Genomic DNA, 10,619 nt, shown 5'->3' with positions numbered 1-10,619 from the left:
AGTAGTGACAGCCAGTTGAACGTGATAGGGTCCAAAATGGACACAGAAACGGAAAATATCGTGTTTTTGACTTCAGAGAAAGGTACTCATAAAGAAATTCATGACCGAATATCACAAATGTTTGGGATCAGTACCCAAGCTATTCCACTGTAAAACGTTGGGCAGCTATGTTTAAGAACAAGCCTTGATGACGACCCAAAGGTTCTGGACAACCCTCAACTTCCATCAATGAGAATTCAATCAAGGAAACTGAAAAATTATGCTATCAGTTAGACGTATTACCATTGCTGAACTTGAGGAAGACATACTGTTTGAGGCCGTTAAATCTACAGGTAACTTTTACATGTTGTATGTTGGTATACCTTGAGCATTCGGGAAATTTAACTGAGTTATATCTAAGCCACTGAGGTTAATCTCAAGAATGCCATCTTGTTGCTATGATGTGTAAACATCTCTAGGTTTCGCAAGACAGCAAAATCTTTGGCTTTCATGAAACCAATTAGCGGTTAATTTGAAAATGTATAAGAACAGGGAGGAAAATAAAATTCCCAAAGGGCAATCACTCACATATGAACGAAAGGAGTTTTTGATAATAATAAAACAAATAAAATATTATATTAATAATAACATATGGTTTATATTCTCACTAAAACAGCTGTCAAAAGAAAACGAGTTTTTGATAATAAGAATAAAAAGATGATAATATATTTATATTATATCAATAATAACATATCATTTAGATTCTCATTAAAACAGCTGTCATGTTTCTGATTAGGCCATGTATCCAGAAATGTTTAATCTATGCCATAAAAAGTACACAGAAGTGCAAGATGGTACTCAGAAACAATTATAATTGACTGAAGAGAAGAAAAACGTTAGAATGGACAGTACCTTTGTTTTCATCGGAATAGTCGTGTATTGCCCGATACAGTGGAACGTAGACATTAGCCAAAGGAAATAATAGCGGACGGGCTTGAATTGTCCGATCTTTGATAAGATAATGAATACATTAAATATTCTATTTGAATTCATATGCAACCATCCATGACGTCTGAAAGTGAACAGTCCTTTATAATCGTCACGAGGCATGAGGAAACAGCAGTGCTCGACTGCTAGTGCCTGGGGACGGGTGTCTGTGAAGTATGTCTCTAGTTGTTCTCCTAGTTTTGGCAATATCGTCCTGTACAGCAACGGGATCGATAAAGGTGTCAAACTTCATAAAATTGATCTCAAACACCAACCCTCCAGTGTTTCAGGAAAAGTCATTTGCGTTTAGGTGCATGGCAAACTGTGCCGCGTCCTCAACATGCGAAGCTACTAATGTTTTATTCGCTCAACGCCATTGCTCCTACTTCACTGGAGATGAATATGATAATCTGTCCGATTTTGAAGACGTCATGTATGAAAAGGTAAGGTTTTGTCTTTATCATCATTAGTTACTTTGGGATGGGTTGATAATTATTTCGATTTGTTTTGTATAAAGAACATAACTAGTTTTCACGTCATATATACACTTATATGCCTACTTCAGAAACAGGTCTTGGCTACTTTCAGTATTAGTAACATCTATATGCTAATAGAAGAAAGGAAACACGTTACGTGTCGAAGATAATCTAAATGGTTTAAGCTGGTCCTCTAGTGTGACATCCTCTAGCGAGATCTGTGGTATCGATGGGTCCCCAGTAGCCTATGTTTGTTCTTAAATACCATACCATAATAATAATACTAAAAGAGTTAAGGACCACTCGATTCTTCTGATTACTATAGCTAATCATGGCATGAGTGAGTGAGTGAGTGTGTATGGTTTTACGCCGCTTTTAGCAATATTCCAGCAATATCACGGCGGGGGACACCAGAAATGGGCTTCACACATTGTACCCATGTCGGGAATCGAACCTGGGTCTTCGGCGTGACGAGCGAACGCTTTAACCACTAAGCTACCCGACCGCCCCAATCAAGGCATGACGTTAACTTTAGTAATATGTAAGAATTGGGTGGTCCTTCACTGTTTTTGAGAAGTTTATTAAATACGTATGTCTATTTATGGATGGATTCAGTCTTCAGATGTTTTTGTTGAAATCAATAAATATAAGCGGCAATGTCCTTTCCATAACAATAAGAAATCTCTGCCAAAGTCGGAGCCGATTGTCCAATTCCGACTATATCATAGTCAGATGTTTATGAATCACTATGGAAAAGTGATGGTACCTAGAATAGGGAATTGGATCCGACATAAGTTTGGTCAGCAATGCGTCAGATTTGTAAATTTCCACCACATGTCTACCATAAAACGTTTTCAAAGCTTTACTTTGTTGTAACCCTGATCAAACAGCTTTTGAGAAAGAGTCCTATGATGCAAATTTAAGTCTTCGTCGATGGGTGCCTCAAAAGTTGTGAAATGTAGACATCAAAGACTTGAGCTGCTGGAATATTGCACAACAGAAAGGAAAGTTGATTATTGGAAAGTTGAGGTCCACTCGTTTGTCATCCAGTCTTGTGGAGTGTGGAGTGTGTTTTGTCACTCTGGATCTTTACGCATAGATCTAAATATGCTCAACTGCAAAAGAAACGCATGTTTTGTTTGAGAAATGCAGAAAATAGTAGTTTGTGAAAAGAAATGTATACATACGTAAAGAGACGCACAGAAGAAACACTGTTCATTATTTAGATAATTCTTTTTGAACATGTCGCAGGAACGCAGTCGTTTTGTCTCGTTTGACGTTTTTTACACGTGCAGCGCAAATCACATTTTCCATTTTCAGTTTTTGCGTGCATTTTCTCCCTTGTCCTTTGTAAGCCACTATAAAACAAAACCACCAAGCATTTCTCACTCGACTTTGAAAAAGGACAGGCTACATGGTTCGATTAACTGTACTCCAGAGAGGCGTTGCCATTGGGATGCTACAGGCCGGATAAATGTCAACTGCAGACACTTTGGATGTCATGTGTCTACCATCACCAGATTGGTCGCAAAGCATCAACAGACAGGCAGTGTCCACGACCGGCCTCGTTCTGGACGGCAGGGGGTCACTACTCCAGAGTACTACTGACCGACAGCGACGAGGAGCACAGACAGCTGCAACCATTCAAGGTCCACGTCATCCCTTGTCAACCAACACAGTTCGTCGTCGTCTAAGAGCGGCGGGAATCAGATGTCGTCGTCCTGACGTCGGGCCCATACTGACACAACGTCACCGCCAACTACGTCTGCAGTGGGCCCAACAACACCTGCGTTGGCAACGTGAACAGTTGTCTTCTCTTCTCAGACGAATCAGGGTTCTATGTTTCTCACGCCGTTTGCCGCAAAAGAGTGTGGAGACGACGCAATGAACGTTACGCTAACCGCTGTGTCTTACAGGCCGACCGGTGGGGAGGAGGAAGCGTGGGGAGTTATCATAACAGGACCCCTCTAAACCTGTTCCGTCAGTGCGTGACATGCTGTCGTGTACGGGGATGATGTTCTTCTTAATCACGTCAGGCCTCTCTTACTGGGTCAACCTCAACTCCAGGTCTTTCAGCAGAACAACGCTCAGTTCCAAACAGCACAGTTCGCTACGGACTTCATCAGATTGAATAACATTCCTATGATCCCCTGGCCGTCTTTGTCACCAGACATGGCGCCAATTGAACATGTCTGGGACAAGATTGGGAGACGTCTTTAGGCTGCAAGTCAGCCATATATATTTCAGGAACTGGAAGCCATTTTGGTGCGGGAATGGCACGGATGCCTCAAGCGTTCTTCCAAAGACTTGTTGACTCAATGAGTGAGTTAGTGAGTTGACATTTTAAGTCACATCGGCAATATTTCATCCATATCATGACTATCAAGGGTTAAATCTTATAAACACAATTTTACTTATATAAAACCTGCTAACGAAGGACTGTAAAATTATAAGACTTATCACAGAAAAAGATTTTAAAACTAGTATGGAATTATATAAAAGGATAACACTTATACCTAACAATAACATGATAAAAACGGGCTATAGATCTCCAGCCACTGAAGGTAGATCACCATACTGGGGACCATGGGGACTTACAGTACCTTTGCTACCTGCATGGATGTTGAGTCAATGAGATGGTGATGTCACGCTATGATGGACACGACTGACACTTGTCATTTGTCTGTTTGGGAGGTACCAATTTTCAATAACACAGACGGTTGTCATCAAGCAAACGCCCATTTCTTATCAAATGTTTTCTCTGTTATCATTCCTGACTATATTCTCTACAAATCTTCTGTGGTCTTAACGTTATCCGCATTGCATGTACAACTTGCGTTTCTTTTGCGGTTGAGTTGAAACAGATGAGTAGGTTTCAAAGGTCTCTTTTATTTCAAGTTCATGCCTTTTTTTTGCAGGCCTACCCACCACCCCCCGAGTGTCAGAATGGTGGCGTCTGGTCAGACACTACCAAAACGTCATGCGACTGTACTGGCAGCTTTGCTGGGACATATTGTGAACGCTACTGGGATGGTATGTATACTTGATCAACTACTACCACCACCACCTATGCCTACTACCATGACAACTACTACTGCCACCATGATACCTACTACTGCAACCATGACTACTACGGCTACCACCATGACAACTACTACTACCACCATGACTACTACTACTGCCACCATGACTACTACTGCTACCACCATGACAACTACTACCACAATGACTACTAATGCTGCCCCCATGACTGCTATTCCCACCACAACTGCCACCATGACTATTACTGCTGCCACCATGACTACTGCTACTACCACTACTGCCACCATGACTACCACTACTGCCACCATGACTACTACTACTGCCACCATCACTACTACTACTACCACCATGACTACTGCTACCACCACTACTGCCACCATGACTACTGCTACTACCACTACTGCAACCACGACTACTACTACTGCCACCATGACTACTACTGCTACCACCATGACTACTACTACTGCCACCATGACTACTACTACTGCCACCATCACTACTACTACTGCCACCATGACTACTACCACCATGACTACTACTACTGCCACCATCACTACTACTACTGCCACCATGACTACTACTGCTACCACTATGACTACTACTGCCACCTTGACTACTACTACCACCATGACTACTACTACTGCTGCCACCATGACTACTACTACTACCACCATGACTACTACTACCACCATGACTACTACTACTGCCACCATGACTACTACTACTACCACCATGACTACTACTACTGCCACCATGACTACTACTACTGCCACCACGGCTACTACTACTGCCACCATGACTACTACTACTACCACCATGACTACTACTATTGCCACCATGATTACTACTACTGCCACCATGATTACTACTACTGCCACCATGACTACTACTACTACCACCATGACTACTACTACTGCCACCATGACTACTACTACTACCACCATGACTACTACTACTGCCACCATGACTACTACTACTGCCACCACGACTACTACTACTACCACCATGACTACTACTACTACCACCATGACTACTACTACTACCACCATGACTACTACTACTGCCACCATGACTACTACTACTACCACCATGACTACTACTACTGCCACCATGACTACTACTACTGCCACCATGACTACTGCTACCACCACTACTGCCACCATGACTACTGCTACCACCACTACTGCCACCATGACTACTACTACTGTCACCATGACTACTAATGCTGTCACAATGACTACTAATGCTGCCCCCATGACTACTGCTACCACCACTACTGCCACTATGACTACCACTACTGCCACCATGACTACTACTGCCACCATGACTACTACTACTGCCACCATGACTACTACTACTACCACCATGACTACTACTACTGCCACCATGACTACTACCACTGCCACCACGACTACTACTACTGCCACCATGACTACTACTACTACCACCACGACTACTACTACTGCCACCATGACTACTACTACTGCCACCATGATTACTACTACTGCCACCATGACTACTACTACTGCCACCATGACTACTACTACTGCCACCATGACTACTACTACCACATGACTACTACTACTGCCACCATGACTACTACTACTACCACCATGACTACTACTACTGCCACCATGACTACTACTACTGCCGCCATGACTACTGCTACCACCACTACTGCCACCATGACTACCACTGCCACCATGACTACTGCTACCACCACTACTGCCACCATGACTACTGCTACCACCACTACTGCCACCATGACTACTACTACTGTCACCATGACTACTAATGCTGTCACAATGACTACTAATGCTGCCCCCATGACTACTGCTACCACCACTACTGCCACCATGACTACTACTACTGTCACCATGACTACTAATGCTGTCACAATGACTACTAATGCTGCCCCCATGACTACTGCTACCACCACTACTGCCACCATGACTACTACTACTGTCACCATGACTACTAATGCTGTCACAATGACTACTAATGCTGCCCCCATGACTACTGCTACCAACACTACTGCCACCATGACTACTGCTACCACCACTACTGCCACCATGACTACTGCTACCACCACTACTGCCACTATGACTACCACTACTGCCCCCATGATTACTACAACTGCCACCATGACTGCTACTCCCACAGATTACCTTCTTCAGTAATCCTTGAGCTTGATCGTCTAGGTCCCTTTGTTTGTGATTTCAACAACCTCCGCTTTTGTATTGACGGTATTCTAGAAGGACCTCCTGTTATATATCAAAAGGAGAACTAAGGATGGTCAGCACATATTATTTTCATTTCGTTGCTTCATATATGGTGAAATGAAATAGTGACTTTCAAATGGTACACGCCTTCCCTAGGCAAGAGAGTTAACTGATTGTTAAAGTCCAGTTTTCACCCTTGCCGAACTAGGCTAGAAATTCCAGGCTCGATCGCAGTGCCGCCAGTTGATGTTACGGGTTATGTCCCTCCCATTTACCAATCAGATTCCATCTCTCATATCACTTGCATTTGCTTCAAACAAAATGGCGGCACCCAGCCAATTCCTATATCAACATCCATATTGTAATAAAACGGATCTTACTTAGCTAAGTGCGCACTTTGATTAAAAACCTGAAAAATTTGAAAATTATTTGTTGACGCTAACAGTACACATGTTTTGCAAATCCTGCAATCGACCGAAAGCTGCATGTCAGTTCACGAATCGGATGTCTATTTCGTTAGGCTATTTTGATTGGACAATTCATAGACTCGTTAATCCAGCCAAAATATAACACCATAATTCCAGCCTAGTTCAGCAAGGGTTTTAACTGGACGTTTATCGTCAGTTGTCTCTCTGGCCTTGGGAAGATGAATAGGAAGGTCAACACAGCAATGTTGCACACAGGATCAATCAATATAATCCGCACATGTACTTTTCCAAGGTTAAAGTCTTCTTCAAATATCCCCTAAATGTCAATCTTGCACATGTTCCCGTGTCCGACTTTACGTTTGTGAAAGATATCTGACTAGCTTGAAGTAGGAGCAATCCCACCTAATTGTAAAAATAAAGAAGTTGTTATCCATAACTTGTGTCTACTTTGCAAGCCCCCTAAGGCCCGAAAGAGTGAAAATATCTAAGAACTAGCCACTCGGTGACACCTATCATGTATTCGTGTCAAAACATCTCTGCTATACAAAAAGCATCACCATTCGTTTTGGAAAAGAAAGGAATACATTGTACAACGTACATTCCCTTTGGCAAAACAAACCTTATTTACAGTTAAAGTGAAAGTAGCCATTCTACATGTTTATCTTCATTCAAAGTAACAAAATATACTACTCACAAAGGCCTTCTCCCGAGGTAGGTGTCATGGCAGTATCAAGATCGGCTCTGTTTTTAACCACCGTGACATGGCCTTGTATAATAGTCTGAGACTTAATGCGTGTTTTCAACATGTACAAAATGGTGTGTTTTGGCTACCCGTTCCTGTATTAAGGATGACATCTACCCTAGCCAAAGTACATCCTCAAAGTAAACAACATATCTAGAAATATTCGGAGAGAGGAGATTCTCTTGACCAGACATCGTCTTCGGCATTGTGGTCTTGGTGCTCATCTAAATGTAATTAATAAAGACATTTCTGCACATTGTACACTGTGTAATCAGCTTGATAATGTAGCTCATTGTTTTTATTGTAGTATGTTAATCAGCGTAAGGCAATGGTGGAGTCTCTAACAGTTCTCAATATTGACTTCTCATTGTCTGGTATTTTCTGTTCTAGGAATATTGTTCACCATGATGTTCAGAATGCCATTCTCGCTTATATTAAAGCATGTGGCAGTTTTGATACTTTATAAAATATCCAGGTACTTAGCAAACCTTTATTATGGGCAGGGTGGAAAATGGCCTAGTTGCCCGGACACCTATAAAACATTTTACTAATCTTCATCCTCCTCATCCAAAGTAAACATGATATAAGAGCACTGGATGTGACACTTTCAGTGTCTACCATATTATCCAATTAACGTGAAGCCTTGCTTCACCATATTACCCAATTGACCTGAAGCCTTGCTTCACCATATTACCCAATTAACGTGAAGCCTTGCTTCACCATATTACCCAATTAACGTGAAGCCTTGCTTCACCATATTACCCAATTAACGTGAAGCCTTGCTTCACCATATTACCCAATTAACGTGAAGCCTTGCGTCACCATATTAACCAATTAACGTGAAGCCTTGCTTCACCATATTACCCAATTAACGTGAAGCCTTGCTTCACCATATTACCCAATTAACGTGAAGCCTTGCTTCATCATATTACCCAATTAACGTGAAGCCTTGCTTCACCATATTAACCAATTAACGTGAAGCCTTGCTTCACAATATTACCCAATAAACGTGAAGCCTTGCTTCACCATATTACCCAATTAAAGTGAATCCTTGCTTCACAATATTACCCAATTAACGTGAAGCCTCCCTCCTGCACCCCAGAAAGTGTGATTATGGGTTCGCCCCGATTAGGTTTCTTGGTTTGTCAGCACCATACCTGTGCTCGTGGTTTTCACCAAGGTGGTAAAAGTCTAAGGCCTGCTTCACTTCGGGCTTTCCACTAACATGAAACTGACACGCAGTGATAAGACTGGAATTTTATTCAAAGTGACGTAAAGCCAATTTAACTCACTTACTTCGTTGAAAAGCGTGAGTTAGTATGGTTTAATGCCACTTTGAACATAATTTCTGCTTTATCAGGGTGTGTGAGATTGATGCTGGAGGAAAGCTGAAAGTGATGTAGGCAGTACACATTAAACACTCTGGCGAAACCAACTAGCAATGGTATGCTGACGAACCATGAAACATGTTTAGGTTGAATTGCGTTGTGAATCCAAAATGATAGGTTTATGTCACGCGTAAAGGAGGCAACTCAGCACAGCGAACTGCGGGGAGTTAGACGACTGGTCCCTCTTGTCTTGAGTTCAAAAGAAGTCCCCCTTTCACTGTGTGATTTAATGCTTGCGTTGTTGTCAGATTGTTCTGAGGGATTCAAGATGGGTATAAGAACAGATGGAGTATACACCATTCAGCCAAGACCTTTTGCAACACCTTTCCAAGTCTACTGTGATATGACGTTCGGTGGACGCACATATGTCCAAAAGCAGTCATTGGGCATCGACTTCTATCGGACCTGGCAGGAGTACAGAGACGGGTTCGGGACTCCTGGGGGAGATTACTGGTTGGGTTTGGAAAAGATGAAAGCCATCAGTGACAAGACACCAGGCAGACTTGTAATCAATATGTTGTATAAAACGGGTCAACCGACCTGGGGACAGATAATTTGCCACTCTTTCAAACTCACAGACGAGTTAGATGGTTTCCGGCTTAACTTCTCTCGAACTACAGCATCAAAGACGAATGGAATCAACGATGTCATTACTGATCTGAGAGGAGCCAGGTTCAGCACCAAGGACAGAGACAATGATGAAGACCCTGCTGGAAGCTGCTCCCAGAAACATCACTCTGGTTGGTGGTTCAGAAACTGCACCTTGTGTAACCCTAACGGTCAGCTTAAACCGATCCCCAACATAGCCACTGATCCTGATGACATTTTCTGGGATGGAGATTCAAGGGGTGTAAAAGAGATATATATTGCTCTAAGCGGGTACTAGATCATACGAAATACTTCGTGACATGTAAAGTATCCAAAGAGACAATAGTTGTTTTTCCCCAACACAAAGCTTCCGCCTAGAGCATACATGTGCACGTCCATGCAAGTTCTTGGATTTACAATCCCCGAGCAATGTTCCAACCATCATGAAAGGTAACCATAAGAAAGGACTTAATGAAGATCCCAGGTCCTGCCGTGATGGGGGGATGTCTTCATGAATACTTCGAGATTTATCTGAAGAGACAATAGATGTTTTCCCGTAACGCGATACCTACCGTCAAGAGCATACACTAGTTAAAGGATTAACTGCATTAGCAACATTCCAATCATGTCACGAAAGGGAAACCTAGGAAAGGATTTCCCACAGTGCATGAAGGCATGGGACAGGACCCAGGTCCTGGCGTGACGAGGGGATGTTTCCACCACAGGACTTCGTGCCCCAAAGTGTTCTAATGGCTATGTACGATCTG

The 10,619-nt window shown here is 42.6% G+C and overlaps 1 protein-coding gene across 1 annotated transcript; it reads left to right on the top strand.

Moving 5' to 3' along the window:
• The first annotated feature begins 1,204 nt into the window (after positions 1–1,204).
• LOC139479545 (fibrinogen C domain-containing protein 1-like) lies at positions 1,205–10,150 on the top strand. The gene is made up of 3 exons (XM_071262384.1): positions 1,205–1,409; positions 4,361–4,475; positions 9,513–10,150. Exons 1-3 carry the CDS (start codon positions 1,281–1,283, stop codon positions 10,148–10,150), a joined length of 882 nt encoding a protein of 293 aa, XP_071118485.1. The 5' UTR covers positions 1,205–1,280.
• The last annotated feature ends 469 nt before the right edge of the window (positions 10,151–10,619 follow it).

The sequence above is a fragment of the Haliotis cracherodii genome, unplaced genomic scaffold, assembly GCF_022045235.1.
Source record: "Haliotis cracherodii isolate W230 unplaced genomic scaffold, xgHalCrac1.p SCAF_4, whole genome shotgun sequence".
NCBI classification, from domain to species: Eukaryota; Metazoa; Mollusca; class Gastropoda; order Lepetellida; family Haliotidae; genus Haliotis; species Haliotis cracherodii.
The sequence above is the reverse complement of the archived record's forward strand: the minus strand, read 5'-3'. Positions and strand labels throughout refer to the sequence as shown.

Excerpts from the sequence above, each read along its gene's own strand:
- LOC139479545 (XM_071262384.1), top strand. The coding sequence starts at position 1,281 with ATGGCAAACTGTGCCGCGTCCTCAACATGCGAAGCTACTAATGTTTTA. Across the intron at positions 1,410-4,360 it reads AAGACGTCATGTATGAAAAG|GCCTACCCACCACCCCCCGA; the intron begins GTAAGGTTTTGT and ends TTTTTTTTGCAG. Across the intron at positions 4,476-9,512 it reads TTGTGAACGCTACTGGGATG|ATTGTTCTGAGGGATTCAAG; the intron begins GTATGTATACTT and ends CGTTGTTGTCAG.